Genomic DNA, 16631 nt, shown 5'->3' with positions numbered 1-16631 from the left:
TGAAAACAGAGTGACGCTAAGTTCTCCTTGGGACACACCACAGTTCTTTGATTACTGATGAAGTCACAGGTTCCATTAAAAGATATAGTAATCATTTTAAAGTGGGCATGTGATGCTATCTGAAGCTCCTCCTAAAATCCTCTCTCTAGGAGTTCCTGTACTGACACAACAGGATTGGCGGCTGCTCTGCAGTGCCAGGATGCAGGTTTGATCCCCGGCCCAGGACATTGGGTTAAAGGATCCAGTATTGCTGCAGCTGCAGTGTAGGTTGCAACTTTGGCTTGGATCTGATCCCTGCCCTGTGAACTCCATATGCCTCAGAGTGGCCAAAAAAGAAAAGGGGGGGAAAAAACCTCTCTCCAAATGTAGGCTAGGCCAGTAAAACAAAGCTTTGTAAGTAGTGAGCTACCACTGCCACCTTGTGTTGAACAGTCTTCATCACACTCACGGTATTGCAAAAGATTACACTTGAGATTGGACAGTTACAGAATATAGCTTTATTTAATAGAATCTTAAATAAAAACATTTACAGTCCACATAACTTATTTTCTCTTCTAATTTATCCTCATAACACCTGAGTCATTTTAAAAAAATACTGTGATGGAATTACAGAACCATAGAAGGAAATTTGAATGATAAAAACCTAACCTCCCTCTTCAAAAATCAGACAACTTTTTGTTTTTTTAAGCAGACTTCCAACATATTACCATTTCCATATGACTATGTGGAAGAGGACTTAACTAAAAACATCAGAAGAGAGAAGCCTTCTTTTTTAAAACCCAGGGTGAAGGACCAGTGAAGGAAAGACCCAAGCTAACACTAGACACAAAAATACCTTTGGGGCAGGAACAACCTGCAAGCCAGGGTGAGGGTGAGAAGCAGCAGAATCCCTGCCCCTGCACCTGACACATCATTCCTCGTTATCCTTAATAGGGGCCAGGGCCAGGTCAACGTGGGCAAGAGAAGTTGAAGATGCTAATGCCGGGGGTGAAAAGGTCCCCAGAACTCGCTACTCCTCAGACTTCTCATATGTATGTACAAATGCTTAAAACAGCAAATCCAACACTTAAAAGTCAAAAAAGAAACTGCCACACTTTCAATCCATGGCCAAGGTCAGCACATAATCACCCCTCCTCAGCTCCAACTAGGACTGGCCCCTGGACCTACTGCAGTTTGAAGAGAACTTCCCTCAAGGCAGCTGTCTCTGAAAGGAAAGGGGTTAATGTAGATGGGAAAGCACCCTACTACTTCATATTTTATTTTTTAATGTGTTAAAGACTACATTTTTTAGCTCTTCGTCTAAACCTAGAACCCACTAACTCTTCCTTAGGATTCTACTCCAAGAATAACGGCATTTGGAAGGAATGACAGATCTATAGGCGATGCTAAAATTAGAAATTTAATACATCGATGTGAATGAAGGGAAGCAAAATCTTCTCAAGTCTTTATAAAACGTTATTTCCAGCTAGCTCCTGAAAGCAATTTGAAAAAAGTACAACAGAAAAGACAAAGACTCGCTTTTAACACAGTAATGATATCATAATGGTAATATAAAAAAAAAAAAAAAGTTAGGTTCCAACATTCACGGAATTGGTTCTTTGGTAAAAACTGGACCAGCATCCTACTTAGGGAGTCCGTCCTGATAGTTCATCTAGAATCTTGAGAACTGAGTTTGCCTTCATCCGCCCATTCTCAAATCTATCAAAGACATCAGGCAAGATGAGAAATACTAATAAAGCATCACTGGCAGTTTTCCCACTCATGTTCTTTTGAAGAATATTCCTGGTTTGGGGGACATTTCCCACAGGAGAGTGGGGATGGGGGTGGGGGGAGTAGATGCTGCTTTTAATTATTGTAGGGTGGAAAGTGTGCCTGGCAAGAACTGAAAAACGAATGGGTGGTGGCGACGACCCGGCCGGTCAGTCATGTGTAGGGTCAGTTTGTGAACACAGCCCCTGGGCTGCAACTGTGGGCACCACTGAGGAAGGCTTCTGGAGAGGTCGGCTCCCCAGAGTGGCCACGGAATCTCACATTATCAATATGATAATAATAAAGCAATTCACCTAGTGAACCTGGAGGTTAGCTCCCCTTGCAGCCAGAGCCCTGAGGAGAGGGCTCCACAGTGCTGGCGGCGGGCCGACCGTCTCACACACACACAAGTCTGTCGATCAGTTTTCTGAAGAGAGTTTGAGCAATTCGTATTCAACTCAATACAGGACTCACCCTTCCTTGTTTAGGGGGAGGGAGGGGGTGTCGCCTAAGGCAGTGAAGCATAACCAGTAGGGCCTCTGGTCCTTCAACACTGGGGGTGCCCCCCATCCAGGCCGAAGACTTCGAGCTCTAGGACTCACACTGCTGTGCACGGAATGAACAAATCCTACGTGTTGCTTGCACTGACTCGGTTTTTTGAAGACCCTGGTTTAGAAGAGCATCAGGCTCAGTGCAATTCTAAAGCAAGTGTCAACTCGCCACTTGGCGGCAGAAGAGTTGACGAGGGGAGGTAAATGTGTGCGGGCTCCCCTCTATCAAGAGCATCGTGACTGTGCTTTAGAATGTGCTTCCAGGGAGGCCGCAGCAAAGGCTCTCAGGAGCTGGGGGTGGGGGCCATCACAACAAAACCCACTGACTGCTCACAAGTCAGTCCTCTGTCCCCCAGCCTGTCAGGTCCACCTGAAAGAAGAACCTCCATGCCGGCTCATCTGGAGGGTCACCAAACACCAGGTAGGGTCACAGAGTCAACACCCCGCGTCCTGGTAGGGACAAGCCTTGCCTCTCCTCCGGCCATTTCCAACTTTCAGGTCTCTTCGACAGAATAGGGAACTGAGCAGACTTTGGAAAAACGAGAGATTCCTGTCTTTTCGTACCTTTTCTGTAAAAATAGGCAAATTCACTTAAAACCAGGTCATCAGGAGACCCGCGATACACATTTAGATTGATGGGCCCCAAATGATTGGTTCACCTCCTGATCTTTCTAACCTAGTTATGACCCTCGGTTATCTTTTGCATTGTGGGGCAAAGGATTCAAATGTCTCTGTGCTGGCTGGAAGAGAAAGAGGCCAGGGGGACCAGAGAAAAAAGTTAGGCTTGTCGTTGAGGCTGCATTCGGTTCCAGAATCACTCTGAGAAAGAAGAGGGAAAGGACAGAGGCACTACCTAGAGGCCGGTTACCAGGGCAGCTTACTCTTAGGAGAGAGCATTTTCAAGACAGCCGACGTTCGAATGCAGGAATACAGTCCGTGTCACAGTTTTTAAGAGAACTGCCTCTTCCGAGGTGCTTCACGGATGAGGAGTCCTCAGGCAGGGATCAGGCAGCCAAGGGCCAGACTTCCAATCCTGCCAGCTCCTGGCCGGGCCCTACCCGATCTGGATCTGTCCTGAATACATAGTGAGGACCACCATGATGGTGAAACCAGTCAAGAGGCCCAGGTTCTGGATGACAAAGGGGACCAAGATACTGCCCTTCCTTTCATCCTCTTGGCAGACCTCGTTCATCTCAGGGAACTGAGGAGAGAAAAAACACGACAGCTGCAGTTCCTTTCTTAACCTTTAAGTGCAGGTCAGTTCGGTAGTATAGGTTATCAAATAACTGTTATCATATGTATTGTTATAGTACTATCGTAATAGCAATACAACAATTAGTTATTACTACTAGTTATTATTGGTTATTGTTTCATTTATTTCATTATTTTTAACTTTATTTTTCATTATTTTATTAGTTATTGGTCATAAGTTACAACTAATATTAGTTATTAGTTTTAAGTTATTATTTTTAATACATAAGATATATATATATATATATAAAATATAGCATTGGTTTACAAAGAAAATCAACAGCAATGATCTCTACTGCTTAAATGGAGTAGTCTTTCTCCAAGGTGGTACCCTCTAGTTTACAACTAGGGAGGTAAGACCAAGTATATACGCCTGTAGCCCAGGATGTGTTTAGACGCTGGCTAAAAATAATCACTTTGATTAAAATTATTATGGTGATCTTATGTATTTATTTAGGCCAGGGCATGCAGTGGCTTGATGCAGGATCTCGGTGCCCAGACCAGGGGTTGACCTTGAGCAGCAGCAGTGAAAGCACCAGTGTCTGAACCACTAGGCCACCAGGGAACTCCCTATTGTTATATTCCCACCACCCTGCTTTTTTCTTTTTTGGCTGCCCTGCAGCATGGCACTGGCCAGGGATCAGGTCTGAGCCACATTTGCAACCAACGCTGCAGCAATTTCTGGATCCTTTAACCCACTGTGCCAGACCAAGGATCGAACCTGTGTCCCAGTGCTCCAGAGACGCTGCCTATCCTGCGGTGCCATAGCAGAAACTCCTGTGATCTTTTTTTAAGGGGTGCCACACACGTGGCATATGGAGGTTTCTGGGAGAGGGATCAAACCTGCGCCACAGCAGTGACAATGCAGGAAACTTAACCTGCTGTGCCATCAGAGAACTCCTACTGTGATCTTTGAAAACACTTGAAAGGTCTTTTTGCTACCAGAATGCTGTCACTTGTCTGGGAAAGTGAGCAAATGTGTAAGGGGCCAGACAACGGAGCTACAACACTACAATGACTCAAGGCTTCCTGCTGTTGGCTAAGAAGGCAGGTGGCAAAAAATACCCTAACCCTGGGGAGAGCCACCCATAGGAGGAAAGAATCTAAGATGTTTCTATCGGCTGAAGATAAGGCATTGTGGTCAGCACTCTTATCATCTCATCAAAAATACTACTTTCCAAAGTTGCCTTGGGGCTTGGCAAGTTAAGGAAATGGCCTTGTCACTGCTGTGGTTCTGGTTACAGCTGTGGCTTGGGTTCGATCCCTGGCCCAGGAACTTCCACAGGCTGCAGGCTTGGCAAAAACAAACAAACCCACAAAACTGCTTTCCAGGGATATGGGAAATAATACATGTAAATATGCCAAAGAACATGTCATACCAACAAACAAGGAAGGAAACCAACCTTATCCAAGTGTAACAGATCAGGTATTTCACTAACAAACTCAAAACTAATTAAATGGCTATACCAAACATTAGAGAATACAGAACAACACACCTGCTAATAATGTAAAGAGGGGAAAAAAAAAGAAAAAAAGAAAAGACGTTCCCATCATGGCTCAGCAGAAATGAATCTATCTGACTAGCATCCAAGAGGACACAGGTTCAATCCCTGGCCTTCCTCAGTGGATTAAATATCAAGTGTAGGCCAGCATCTGCAGCTCCAATTCAACCCCTAGCCTGGGAACCTCCATATGCTGCAAGTGTGGCCCTAAAAAGTAAAAAAAAAAAAAAAAGATAAGTCCTTCTAGAAAGCAATTAGGCAATACATATTAAAAATCTCAAACCAGGAGTTCCCGTCGTGGCGCAGTGGTTAACGAATCCGACTAGGAACCATGAGGTTGCGGGTTCGGTCCCTGCCCTTGCTCAGTGGGTTAATGATCCGGCGATGCCGTGAGCTGTGGTGTAGGCTGCAGATGCGGTTCGGATCTCACATTGCTGTGGCTCTGGCATAGGCCAGTAGCTACAGCTCCGATTAGACCCCTAGCCTGGGAACCTCCATATGCCGCGGGAGCGGCCCAAAGAAATAGCAAAAAGACAAATAAATAAATAAATAAATAAAATAAAAATCTCAAACCACACTCCCATCTGAGCTAGCAATTCTTGTTGTGGATAAGGTAAATCCTCTCACCAAATAATACTACCAGTCAAAGGATGCTTTTAAAGAGTATGCAACATGAAAGAAAGTAAAACGCAAAATAAAACCAAAAAATTTATATATTTCATGTGATTAGATTTAAAAACAAATACAATGTACTGAGAGGAAAAAGAACAAACCCCAGTGTTGTTGTTTTAGGGAAGAGTAATTACAGGTAATTTTCTTTCCTTCTTTCCCTCCCTGCCTCCTTCTATTCAATATTAAAGGATCCTGGAGTTAAGTTATTTTCTTTAATGACATGTGAAAACATGTGGTTTAGTGGGCTATGGATCTGGCACTGTCACTGCAGTGGCTCAGGTCACTACAGTGGCAAGGGTTTGATCCCCGACCTGAGAACTTCCCTATGCCATGGGTGTGGCCAAAAACAAACAAACAAACACCCCACTAATGTTCCCTTAAAAAGCATTGAACACTTTCAGGAGGTAAACTGTGTGGTATATAAATGGATTCCTCCATAAAGCTGGTATTTAAAGTTCTCATCATGGCTCAGTGGAAATGAATCTGACTAGCATCCATGAGGACGTAGGTTCAATCCCTAGCCTCGCTCAGTGGGTTCAGGATTCAGTGTCTCTGTGAGCTGTGGTTTAGGGCACAGACCTGGCTTAGATCTGGCGTTGCTGTGGCTCTGGCGTAGGCTGGCAGCGACAGCTCTGATTAGACCCCTAGCCTGGGAACTTCCATATGCCGTGGGTGCAGCCCTGAAAAGACATAAAATAATATAAAATAAAATAAGCTGGTATTAAAAACAAACTAATAAGCAATAAGGTCCTGCTGCACAGCACAGAGAACTATATTCAATATCCTGTAATGAATCATAAGGAAAAGAATATGAAGAATATACACATGTATAACTGAATCACTTTGCTATACAGCAGGAACTAACATAACACTGTAAATCAATCATATTTCATTCAATAAAACAAACGAAATTAACTAATGGCTCATTCTCTGTCCTACCAGCCAATGAATTCAATAACCTGATCCAGTTTTGCCGAGGCATAAACCATGGAAGACTTACCATATCAGCCAGAGAAATATACAGGAACATTCCTCCAGCCAGTGCAAAGATCCAGTTGGCAGAGAAGTGGCTGCCGGCTAAGATGCCGAAGGCCAGACCCACGTAACAGCAGCAGGCAGAGAGGAAGTTGAAGAAGAGAGCCTGCTGGATACTCATGCCAGCGTTGAGCAGGATGACAAAGTCTCCTAGGGCGGGGAGAACCAGAGGGGAGGGAGTGGATGGAAGAGTCATGCTAGGCCCCGGGACACAGAACTGGATGAGAACAGCATGCTTAAACCACGGGTGGAGACTGGATGAAAAACCCAGCCAGCCCCAGAGTGGAGGTCATAGCAACAAGACAAGGCCCCGTTTGCCTCCACCCTCAAGGCTGAAGACACCTGCAGGGGAGTCTCAGAAGAGAAAACCATACTGTGTTGGCCTCATTTCTCTTTTGACAGAAGGTGAAACAGAAAGCTTCCTTCCTTAAAACCACAATGAGTGACACTTTTAGGAAAGCTATAAATGGCAAAACCGGGACATGACCTCCCCAAACCCCTGGCTGTTGTACACTCTCCCTCTGATAAAACCAAGGACATTCCAACTCCTGGCCATTCCACATCTTCTGGCCACAAGATTTCAAACTTTGGAGGATTAATAGGATATATGAGGAATTCCCGTCGTGGCGCAGTGGTTAACAAATCTGACTAGGAACCATGAGGTTTCGGGTTCGATCCCTGGCCTTGCTCAGTGGGTTAAGAATCTGCCGTTGCCGTGAGCTGTGGTGTAGGTTGCAGACGTGTCTCGGATCCCGCGTTGCTGTGACTCTGGCGTAGGCCGGCGGCTACAGCTCCGATTCGACCCCTAGCCTGGGAACCTCCACCTTCATGACAAATCAGTGGGGTGGATACCGCTAATTAACCCCATGGTAGAGGTAAGGAAACCGAGCTACAGGATACAGGGCGCAGTGGAACAAATGGAACAAATCTCTGTAAAAACTCCGTCATTTCCAATGATCAATTGTAAATTCAATAATTATTGAACATATTAATTATAATAAGTGTGTTGCAGTTGGGGGAGGAGTCAGCCACATGAAGGGTGTCCATGCCCGTATCGGAGGCAGCACAAGAAGTGGGCTGGGCGCCGGGAGGGGGGACGGCGGGCACACACCCACTTACCTAGCTCGTGCGGGAACTCCTCGCAGAGGATGGCCACCGAGGTGCTGATGCCTTGGAAGACAGACACAGTGAAGGAGGCACCAATGGCCAGGCCGTCAATGAAGTTGTGGAGGCCGTCGCTCAGGGTGATCATCCAGGCCAGCGTGCCGATGTCAGAGTAGCGGATACCCTTCAGCCAGTAGCAGGCGCTCTGGGAAGCCTGCAGATCCTGCAAGAAAGCCCGGCCCCCGGCCTTTTTAAGTCAAAGGATGGACCTTCAGAGTATGGCCCAGAGTCATCAAGGCCAGGACCGCTGAAAGATGCCTGGCAGCCAAGCCAGAGATGGCCCACTGACCTGGACAGACAGGGAGCCCACGATGACCTTCTCGTCTAGCACAGGGGCCTTCCTGTCCAGCTCGCTGCTGCAGTGCTGAGGAATCATATGGTCCAGATCCCCGTTCTGTAGCTTCTCCGTCACCCCCTCCTCCTGGTCCTTCTGGGAAGGGAGCGTCTCAGAGGTGTAATGGCTGTGTCCATGATGGTGCTGGGGGGGCGGCAGGATGGGGCCAGGTCAGCACCATGCTCGCCCAAACCACTCACTGAACAGGAAGACCTCACTCCCACCATCACAGAAAACACAGGCAGGCACCAGGACAGAAACCCAGGCCAAGCTGTTGGAGAAAGCTAAGCCAAGGGGACTGGGGGGCGGGCGCAGCACGGATGTCAGAGCTGTGACCTCAGGGCCAACGCTCATTCCCACCAGGAGGCAGAGTGCTGAAGTTGCTCCTTGCAATGGCTAACAGCATTCCATCTAGCAATTGTTTCGGGGAAAACTACAGGGCAAGCTCCAAAGATAACTTGGAACTACACTGCGATACTCAGACCTATTTCAGGGTTCCCTGGTAGCCTAGTGGTTAAGGATCACTGCTGCAGCGTGGGTTCCACACCTGGCCTAGGAACTTACATGCCCCAGGTGCAGCCAAAAAAAAAAGAAAAGAAAAGAAGAAGAAGAAAAAAAAGAATCAGTCCTATTTCTTTGTGGTCATATATCATACCCAGTTACCCAGTGAACCCCCATCTATGAAAGGTATAAAATTCTATGAAGGGAATAACCTATACTAACACAAAAGCGGTATACTGCCTCGTAAAAGGCACAAAGGCCAGATCTAGTTTCTGGTTCGCCCTCAGCCCCTGCTAATCCCCTCCTGAGGTGAAGTGGAGTATCTCCTCAGGAAATAACCTGGGGGTGTGAATCCAGGCAGGCTCACTGGAGTGGTATTGAGGTAACACCACCACCAAGATACATCGACGTGTCTGATGTGGATGCTCACCTCATTTTTCTGCTTAAGAAGCATCTTCAAGATCTTCTCTGTGAAAAAGAAAAGATAAAAGCCCCCGAACACCACTGCAGACTTGGAGACATAATCACGTTCCGTTGGGTTGAAACCAAAAGCCTGTGGACCCGGGAAAACAAAATGAATTTAAGAATATAGAAAACCTTCACTGGTCCCTTCTCATCTCTTTAACCACTTCCTTGGATCTAGGAGAGGAAGAGGTTGGGACCACTCTGCCCAATCGCTTTCCAGCATAATCTAACTCCTGATGGTTCCCTAATGTCACATCACCAGTCCTGCTTGGTTCTCTCTAGCTCACTTTCTGATGCAGATAGACAGCTGTCTTTGGAATTTTACTCTCAGGAAGAACAGTCCCGGATTTGGTTTTCTACTTTTAACAAGGACTCTGTCTTCATTTTTCCTGGTGCTTTGTTTTGCTACAAGGGCAGACTTGGCCGGCAGATCCCATCTTTAAGGAGAAGACACGTGTGCTTATTTCCATCGTTATCTAGTATCCCTGGCTGATCTGCCTGTAAACACAGAGGGAGATGGTGTAATTACACCATCTAAAATGGGAAATCCTTTCCCCAGTTAAACAGTACAATTGCAGCATCTTCCTGACCGCAGACCTCCCAGTGACCACAAAGCCGAGAAAGCAGACAGTGTTCCTGCATGTGTCAATTTGGGGGGTTTTGTTTTGAGCTCTGGGAACTTCACTTATTAGGGAGGGAAAAAAAAAAAAAAGAAATTGGAAAGCAACAGGAGTGGAAATCAGGAGAACTCCATTCTCAGTTATGCTCCTGACTCATGGGGGAGGGGGTGCCTTGAGAGAGTGTCTGGTGATCTGCTCCTCAGCTTCCTGACAGGAAATGGGCCTCTTGAATGACCACCGGTGCTCTCATGAACGGGTCACAGATAAAAGTGACCACCAGTGCCAGGAACTCTAGGCTGCTCTGTGTTTTTCTTTTCTATTTTAAAAGGACAAAACACAATCTCGACCCTGAGTATAGTTTTCTAAGACATTAAAGGTCAAGTTCTAGAATAGAAATGACACATTCAGGCTGGCTTTCCCTGCAAGTCAAATCATGCTAGGGAAAAGTGGAGCAGGAAGAGGCAACCATCAGTTCTCCACGCAAAGCCCTGGGATATGAGCTCCTGTGCAGGTTGGATTCTGCATCCATTAAATGGGTAAAACATTCCTTTTTTCTAGACATCACAGAGTTGATCTAAGGATCAACTCAAAACCCAAAACCATATCTTGGAAAACAAACTGCTCTAAGGAGTGCTGGGCGCCATCTTTCTGCTTCACCTCCCACTAGTCTGGGCCCACCCACAGGTAGTCAGGCCACCCACAGCGAGGGTCGGAAACTCCTCCAAAGCCCTGCCAAACCTTGTGAGCACTGCTCCGCCCCCACCCTTAGGGAGGGCTTCCTGGTGAGCCCAGGAGACAGGGCAAAGGTGCTGTCAATGTGTGAGGCTGGCCTGAGAAGAAGGGATCTTTTTAATTGAGACCTATGGGCTCTGCTGATGTGGCGTTTTTTGGTGTGCCAAAAGCCCAGAACTGGGAGCCAAACCACGATCTAACTACACGACCTCTCTTCACCCAACAGTAAGCGTTTACTAGGTACCCATCTTGTTACCAACATTGACCCACGGAACCCTCAGGACATCATCTGTCCCATTTTGCGTGTGAGGGCTGGACCTCAAGCAGAGAGAATTTAGGCGACTTGCCCAAGGTCAGAGAACTTATGGCTGGTGGAGCTGGGAGGTGAACCTGCTCTCAAACCCACTCTCTGCTGCCTCTCCCAGCTCGTGCCTATGCCTTAGCCTCGCTTTCCAGGAAGGGAGGACCTCCCCCCAGGAGACGGCGTGCTCCTGTGTGAGGGCCCTGGCTCGCCATACCTCAGGGATGAGCTGGAAGAGGGCGTTGGAGTAGAGGGTTCCAATCGCCAGAGCTATGAAGTAGAGCAGCAGCCTCTTGTAAAAAGTCTTCTTCATGAAGGGCACCACGCTGGCCCCCATGAGGGAGCAGAGGGAGATGACGGTCACGCAGAGGAGACCGTACCCCCACACTGCCGTTGGGGGAGAGCCAGCCCCACCCGGGACAGGGGGAAGGGCCAATGCCCCGCGGGACAGCAGCCACCATTTAGGGAGAGGATGGGGGGGGGTGGGAAAAACGGGGAAGGTTTGGGTGGATATTAACAAAGGAGACAAAAAGGAAAAATCAGAGACAAGCAGGGAGGGAGAGAGAAACAGAACATTTGTTAGTGATTCAAGTCTGATGCAATTTCCATCAATCGGTTCAGGAGAAATGGGGAGGAACTCGAGGTGGGCGTGGAACCCTGTGTCTCCTGCCCCTGCTGCCTGGTGTGGAGTCCTCATTGCCAGCTGCTGTGACCAGCAGGGCGGTTGCTGTGGGGTGCCCGGCCAGAGGCTAGCGGACAGACTTTGGACTCGCAGGCTCTCTGGAGGAAACGAGAGTGAGGCAAGAACTGGTCTGTTGTGCCGTCCTGTCTGCACCTCCGACCTGAGCCACGCAGGCACTCGGGACACTCCCTGCACCTGGGCTGCTCTGTGCAAGACACAACAGTCACACGTGCAGGGCAGAGACAGAGGACAAGCAAGGTCTGCTGCCACAGAAGTCATTCTTTTTTTAAAGATTCATGGGTTTTTGGGTTTTCTTTTCCTATGGCATATGGAAGTTCCCAGTGCTAGGGGTAGAGTCAGCTGCAGCCTGCTGGCCTACACCACAGCCATAGCAACACAGTATCTGGGCTGCATCTGTGACCTACACCACAGTGTGTGGCAATGCCGAATCCTTAACCCACTGAGTGAGGCCAGAGATTGAACCCGCATCCTCATGGATACTAGTCAGGTTGTTAACCCGCTGAGCCACAATGGGAACTCCCCAGAATTCATTCTCTTGATGATAGCTCAGGTTTTGTTTATTTCCATTTGCTTTGAGAGGGCTCCAGTGTAGAGAACAGAGTTCCAAGACCACTCCATCAAAAAAATACGTCCTCTGCCATTTCCCAGAGTCACACACTCTAGGCAGGATCAAAGTGAGCCAGGCCTGGGCCTCTCCTGGAAGCCCGGGAGCAGAGTGGGGACTGTCATTATATTCCCATTCAACAGGCAACACAGCATTTCATTTCCATTTCTTGGGAAAAAAAAAATTAACAAATTTAATTTCTGGAGCTGAAAAAAATAGCCCAAGATGAGGTCTGCCCTGAGAAGTGCTTGCTAGATTCACACCTTACACCAGACTCATCTCTCCTTATGAAGAGGGAGCAGGCCAGGCGTGGGAAGCTGCCAACACAGGCTCTTTATGGAAGGTGGCTGCTGTCATTCCCAAAAGAGGCCCACACGTCACCCACCTGAGCTGACAGGTGGGCAGACTGTCACTTTGGGTCTTTTTTTTTTTAGCTCCTCATTGGTTACAATTAAAAAAACAAAATTAACCAACATTTCATAACAGTCAAGGAAGGGCACCAGGAAGTCAGTCTCATCAGGTCAAAGTCAAGATGCAAGGTCTTTAGAACCATGGGTCCCTTTCCTTTATTTTGCAATTTTAATTTTGCTTTTTTTGGTTCAGCAGTCTTTTTTTCTTTTTCTTTCTCTCTTTTTTTTTTTTTTGCTATTTTAGGGCCGCACCTGCAGCATATGGAAGTTCCCAGGCTAGGGGTCAAATTGGAGTTATAGCTGCCCCCCTACACCACAGCCACACAGGATTTCGAGCTGCACCTGCAACCTATTCCACAGCACACGGCAAGGCCGGATCCTTAACCCCGACTGAGGCCAGATATCGAATCCACAACCTCATGGATACTAGTCAGGTTCGTTAACTGCTGAGCTATGAAGGGAACTCCCTTGTTCAGCAGTCTTCATTCTGTGTTTGGCTCCTCCACTATGGATTATGTCCTGCTTAAAAAAAAGGAGTACGTACTTCTCAGGCCAATTCAGCTTTGCAGTTGGTAACCTCTTTCCTTTCACCTCACTGGAGGTGGACAATCTCCTGGTGGCCACACCTGAGTACTGCCACAGCGGCTTCTTAGAACAGAGAGGGGTCCATAGGACCAAGGGCAGGGACAGCCACCACCATGCAGCTTTCCCTCTGAACCCTGCCACTGGGGCTTAGAACAGGCATTGACGGAGGAAGGAGGCTGAGGTCCCCGAGACAGGGGGCAAATGCTAAGCACCTTGCACCTGACATCCCCTGAAGAGGCCAGAGGCAAACCTGGTGCCCCAGGAACAAAAGGAGCCCTTGAGATCCAGAGGCAGAAGTCATTGGCGTCCCTTGACATGAGGGAAAGGTTAATGTTTCAGGTGGCAGCTGTCAGGTGCCTTTGAGCACAGGGTGGGGGCGGGGGCGCCCCGGGGAGAGAGGACGCGCAGGGTTCTATTCTACTGCACCTCTGGGATGAGCTGGAAGAGCGCATTAGAGAGCAGCGTTCCAATGGACAGGGCGATGAAGTAAGTGAGCACACGGCTGAAAAATGCTTTCTCTGTGCACGGCAGGACGAGGACTCCCAGGAGAGAGGCCAGGTTAATCAGTGAGACACTGAGGAAACCAAAGCCCCACACTGTGGAGGAACAAGAAGAGACGAGGGCCTCCATTACTAGGGGTGAGGGTGTGCCTGCTGCCGGGGGCAGCTTACTGTGAACTCAGGGTGATCGGGGCAGACAGAGATCCGTCACCCATTGGTAAAGGTGTGTCAAGTCCGTCTCTTGCTAGGTGCTGTGAAGCCTAAAAAAACACGCCAAAGACGCCATCCAAAAGGAGCTTACCTTTTCGATGGAGAGGCAGGTGACAAGGTGAAAGGCTAAAGACCATAGGAGTTAAATAACGATAGCGGGAAATGATGAGGGGGCATGACATAGGTGCCACATGCAAGGTACCCAGTGTTGGGACAGCTCGCAGCAGCAGGACAGGATTTCACAAGGGTGATCCAGGCCCGAGGGAACCGGGTGCATGCAGATCCCAGGAGTCCACTGTGGCTGGAGCAGCAGGCAGGGGAGAAGGATGAAGTGGGCAGACTGTCAAAGGCCTTAAATGCTAAATTGAGAAGCCAAGGTGTTGGCCCCCTTGTAGATCTTTTTTTTTTAATTTTTATTTTTCTTTGCAGGCTGCATCTGTGGCATATGGAGGCTCCCAGGCTAGGGGTCCAAATCAGAGCTTCAGCTGCTGGCCTACACCACAGCCACAGCCACAGTCAAGCAGGACTGAGCCTCGAATGCAACCTACACCACAGCTCACGGCAACGCCGGATCCTTAAGCCACCGAGTGGGGCCAGGGATCAAACCTGCATCCTCATGGATGGATACTAGTTGGGTTTGAGCCACAAGGAGAACTCTGGTCCCCTTGTGTTTTAATGAAAACCCAAATGGAAGAGGGGTGAGAAAGAGCACCTCCAGGCTGTTCCAAAAGCACCAGCCACGCTGCCCAGTTTGGCAACGCGCTGACTGGTCTTGTAAGCGCGAGATACCGGCACATTCATTATTCCAACTCACCCTTCCTGATGATGATAAGACGAAGGTAACCAGTTAAACATTCAGCGGGCAGCTCTATCTGATCAGCCCAGCGGTCCTCGTGCAGATAGGCACGGACGCCAGGCCCTGCCTTCCCATCCCCGGCTCACCTTCAACTGAGCTGGGCCTCCCCTCTTCCGTCTTCTTGTTCTCCTCGTTCTCTTGGTTCTTAGAGGAGCAGGCCTGGGAATCGAGCTGCTGGAGGATGGTGGGGCAGAACTCCTGGAACTCAGGTCCTCTAATTCGAGAATGGTCGCTGAGGTTGTGGGCAGCGAAGAGGTCTCCAGAACTGAAGCACTGAAACCAATTGGGGGACAGGGGGCAAAAAGTCTCTTAGGACCCAAGTCACATGCCTGGCCCCTGACGAGCCTTCCAAGAGGGAAAACAAGACGGAACTGTCCCAATTTCATGGACTCTGCAAACTAATTTCCAAGGTTGAGAGCAAAGTGGTCCCTACCTAAACTTGAAAAACTGATAAGTAATCTTTGGGACCAGCCATCCACACATACCTTTCACACGGCCATCTGTAAATGGCTACCCAGAAGTTCTGGGAACAACTGAATTCCAATCATTATGACCAGGGTGTGGCTGCTGGAAAACATGCCTCTATTTGCATACCTGAAGATACAGCCTCATCCAGATACCAAATCTGGCTCCGCATCGCACAGCCCAGGGAGCTATTATTGTAAAATGCAGATTTCAGATACTTCTCTTTAGTAATTGAGCACAGGCGTCTAAGGGGAACAGTAGTCTCCTTGACCGACACACAGTGCTGTCCCCAGGCTGCAGAATGTGCTGGCACAGATTAGGGAAGGAAGGAGGGGAGATCGCAAGACTCAAGACCTGCCACGGAGCAAGTGTGGGCTGGCCCGCGGACGAGAGCCCTGGGTCCACTTGGGAGGCATCAGCTAAGTGGAGCTCACATACTGGTCCTGTGAAACACTGCCATTTCACTTGTAATTATATGCTTAACACATCAGTCTAGCCGAGTGAGGGTTTATGTGGGTCTGTCTCTAAGAGAGCCAGCCCTTTGGGAGTGCTGACCAGTGAGAGTTTCTGGCCCTACAAAGCTGGAGGCTGGACTCAGTGACCCCAAGATCCTGCTGCTGCACCAGGTGTCCTGAGGTCTGGCTGACCAGCCCCGCCCCCAACTCACACCCCTGTGGTTCTGTATCCATGGCACACGGTCCCTCACTCCTGGCCATTCCGAACTCTGCTCTCCTTCAAGGCGAAGCTCCAGGGCACCTCACCTGCAAAGGTTCCATGACCACCTAGAGCACACTCACCCTCTTCTCTCATTTCTGAATCCTACAATGACTGTCCAACCCACGGCAGCTAACTTTGTTTTTGGTGGTTGAGCTCCCCATCTTGATGGTCAACTCCCCAAACATGACTCATTTTTCTCTATTTCTCACAACACTCAGCCCAGGGAGCAAAGCAGAGATATATATAAAGACGTTCCTCCTGGATGACTTCTGTTTGGCTGTCACAAACAGGGCCTCTGACTCTGACTAGCCAAGGTAACTGGAATGAAGAACAAAGAACCAGATGCCAAAAGCCCCAAGTCCTTTTTTTTTTTTTTTGGGTCTTTTTAGGTCCTCACCTGCGGCATATGGAGGTTCCCAGGCTAGGGGTCCAATCAGAGCTGTTGCCACTGGCCTATACCACAGCTCACAGCAACGCCGGATCCTTAACCCGCTAAGCAAGGGTAGGGATTTAACCCGCAACCTCATGGTTCCTAGTTAGATTCGTTAACCACTGAGCCACAACAGGAACTCCTAAAAGCCCCAAGTCTTAATCCTGGGTCCCTCCAGGGCTTGCTGTGGGACACTCAGAATCTCAGTATACACAGGACATGGTGATTTTTCCATCTGCGCCTCCAGGCTCACCTGGGAGAGTAGGCAAAGGGC

At 48.5% G+C, this 16631-nt stretch overlaps 1 protein-coding gene across 3 annotated transcripts in view; it reads right to left on the bottom strand.

Annotated features, from left to right (window-relative positions):
• SLC39A14 (solute carrier family 39 member 14) overlaps window positions 475–16631 on the bottom strand; it is a 48445-nt gene continuing 32288 nt past the window's right edge. Inside the window, exons 3-9 of one of the 3 annotated variants that reach the window (XM_005657235.3) lie at window positions 14832–15018; window positions 13606–13775; window positions 9190–9312; window positions 8214–8402; window positions 7880–8087; window positions 6726–6910; window positions 475–3501 (exon numbers count right to left, since the gene is read on the bottom strand). In XM_005657235.3, coding sequence (XP_005657292.1) covers window positions 3355–3501; window positions 6726–6910; window positions 7880–8087; window positions 8214–8402; window positions 9190–9312; window positions 13606–13775; window positions 14832–15018 — 1209 coding nt within the window. In that variant the 3' untranslated portion in view covers window positions 475–3354. Of the gene's footprint in view, window positions 3502–6725; window positions 6911–7879; window positions 8088–8213; window positions 8403–9189; window positions 9313–11094; window positions 13776–14831; window positions 15019–16631 lie in introns of all 3 variants that reach the window. The other 2 variants (XM_021072999.1, XM_001925697.5) reach the window with 2 other exon arrangements.

This window comes from Sus scrofa, chromosome 14, assembly GCF_000003025.6.
Source record: "Sus scrofa isolate TJ Tabasco breed Duroc chromosome 14, Sscrofa11.1, whole genome shotgun sequence".
Taxonomy (NCBI): domain Eukaryota; kingdom Metazoa; phylum Chordata; class Mammalia; order Artiodactyla; family Suidae; genus Sus; species Sus scrofa.
The sequence above is the reverse complement of the archived record's forward strand: the minus strand, read 5'-3'. Positions and strand labels throughout refer to the sequence as shown.